This window comes from Cyprinodon variegatus, unplaced genomic scaffold, assembly GCF_000732505.1.
Source record: "Cyprinodon variegatus isolate N-32 unplaced genomic scaffold, C_variegatus-1.0 Scaffold1236, whole genome shotgun sequence".
Classification (NCBI taxonomy): Eukaryota; Metazoa; Chordata; class Actinopteri; order Cyprinodontiformes; family Cyprinodontidae; genus Cyprinodon; species Cyprinodon variegatus.
In genome coordinates, this window is record NW_015151689.1 from 54,574 (window position 1) to 56,836 (window position 2,263).

Here is a 2,263-nt window from a genome sequence, read left to right on the forward strand (position 1 = left end):
CACACCTATCATGGCGATTTGATTCAGTAGCAATTTCCTGACCCAATTATTCGATTATTTTTGATACTCAAGAATACATCACGATACAATTCCATTAAATGGTTATTTTTATATATTTTTTTTTACCTTACAGGCTAGACAATGTTTCAAATTTGAAACAAATCAATGAAAGCTGTAATATCGTGATGCATTTTATTTGAGAAACAACAGAAAATAACAGAAGTAGCAAAGTTATACTCCACCTATGCCTATGAAAACCTCATTTACTGAAAAATATTATCTCTGTGTTTACGTGAGTGGGTGTGTGCAAGCGGAATGACGGTAGTGGCTAAAGGAAGCGAGGTATGAGGGCAAAATAGGTTTAGCGCCACCGCAGCACGGGAGTCAGAATAACATCTAGGAGCAAATGGATAAAAATAGACCATAGAAAAAAAAAATAACATGAATCAATACTCTTGCAGACGTGCCGATGAATCGGATCGTCGGCTGTTGGATCGATGCATCGATACAAAACCATTATTATTTACACCTCTAGGTGGTAGTAGTGTAATTTACATTCAAATGAAAATTACTCTTAATTAAAAACACTTATCATTTATTGAACAGAATGCAATAATTCCATATTTAAAGTACTTTCAGAAGTTTGAATTCTGAATACGACCAAACTTTTCCTTTAATACTCGATGTTTTGAGCCAGCTGGTTTCTCATGTCTGGGCCCTTCAGCTCAACACAGTTCTCTCCTGTCAGATCCATAACCGCTACGAAGGAAAGGACATTTCCCGGCATGAGAGGAACCTGGTGATCGCTGGCGGAGTGACCCTGTCTGCCATCGTGTCTCCTGTCGTGGCTGCAGTCACTGTCGGTCAGTCTGTTCTCAACCTCTCTCTACCATCTCTGCTTCTTGTTTAACTCTCAGCATCATCCTCTGCTGTTTCAAACAAGCGTCTCCCTGTATCTTACCAGTAGTAGCCATTCAAAATTTCCCCACTCTCCTTCATGGGTCTTTGGCTGGTTCTCTAAGATTCAATTTTTAAACATCAATCATTCTACTAAAATATTCTTTCTGTCATGATTTGTGGAAATTAAGATCTAAAGCGAAGCGTCATCTCCTGGTCAGACCCTGTGATTGAGTGAAAAGGTGAAGTCAGAGTTACAAAATATGCAAGAGGGGGTCACTCCTATGGCTGGACGTTGGAGGGGATTTTGCTGGGAGTTGCAGGGATGAGTGCTGCCATTCCACTGGCATTTGACTGGGAAGGGCCATTTTGAATGGCTGCTGCTGTAAATCCTTGGGCTGCCTGTTTCTCACCCAGCTGTCTCTTCCTATAAGGCATCGGAGTCCCCATCATGCTGGCATACGTGTACGGCGTGGTGCCCATCTCTCTGTGCCGCAGTGGAGGTTGCGGCGTTTCGGCCGGGAACGGCAAAGGAGTTCGCATCGAGTTTGACGACGAGAACGACATGAACGTGGGCAGCGGGACCGGCGCTACGGGTTGGTTTGATTGTTGCACCTCAAAACTTCTTCATCTCCTGCTGCATTATCAGCTCACATGCTAATGGCCCTTCATATAAACATCCAGAGAGAAACTTTGTTTACAAAATAAGACAATGTGTTTAATAAATGGTAAAATGGACTAATTTCACACTAAAATGCTCAGAGCATTAACATCCTTGTGTTGTAAACAAGAACACCCAATAAAGTGAACGACAAACCGACACCTCTTTACAAGTTTGAGCTGCTGTGGTTTAGCTGGTTAACCGTCGCAGTGTTGAGATGATTATCTCCAAAACTAGAAGGCCTGCATTTTAAAACCCTTTCAACTGCTGAGCAAGAAATGTAAGATAGAAGATGTACTTTTGATAGGCGATGCTGTTAAGGTCAAACTAGAGGAGTGAAGGTCTCCCGGCAACATATCCTTCCCTTTGTGGATCTTTGAAGCTTCTCCAGAGTTTCTGTGATTGTTTAAACGTCAGAAATTGATCTAAAATTAAAATCTTTGCTTCATTTAAGGAGGGAAGAAAAATGGACTATTTTGCATATATCAAAATTCTATATACTTAAAGTCGTTGGAAAGTCGTATTTAAATGTCAAATCATTCTGGCTTAAACATGTATATAAATGTACTCTTTATCAGACAAAGATCTTAAATAAAAAAAAAAATCCTCTCTTAAAATCAGTGGGGGGGGTTTTCATTCTCTTATGCATTCCAGTTAGTTATACGTCAGCCTGAACACCTAAATTCGGCCAATCATATATCAACG

At 40.6% G+C, this 2,263-nt stretch overlaps 1 protein-coding gene across 1 annotated transcript in view; it reads left to right on the top strand.

Annotated features, from left to right (window-relative positions):
• rnf19a (ring finger protein 19A, RBR E3 ubiquitin protein ligase) overlaps window positions 1–2,263 on the top strand; it is a 12,436-nt gene that overhangs the window by 8,047 nt on the left and 2,126 nt on the right. The window contains exons 5-6 of the mRNA XM_015401600.1: window positions 749–863; window positions 1,332–1,493. Coding sequence (XP_015257086.1) covers window positions 749–863; window positions 1,332–1,493 — 277 coding nt within the window. The remainder of the gene's footprint in view (window positions 1–748; window positions 864–1,331; window positions 1,494–2,263) is intronic.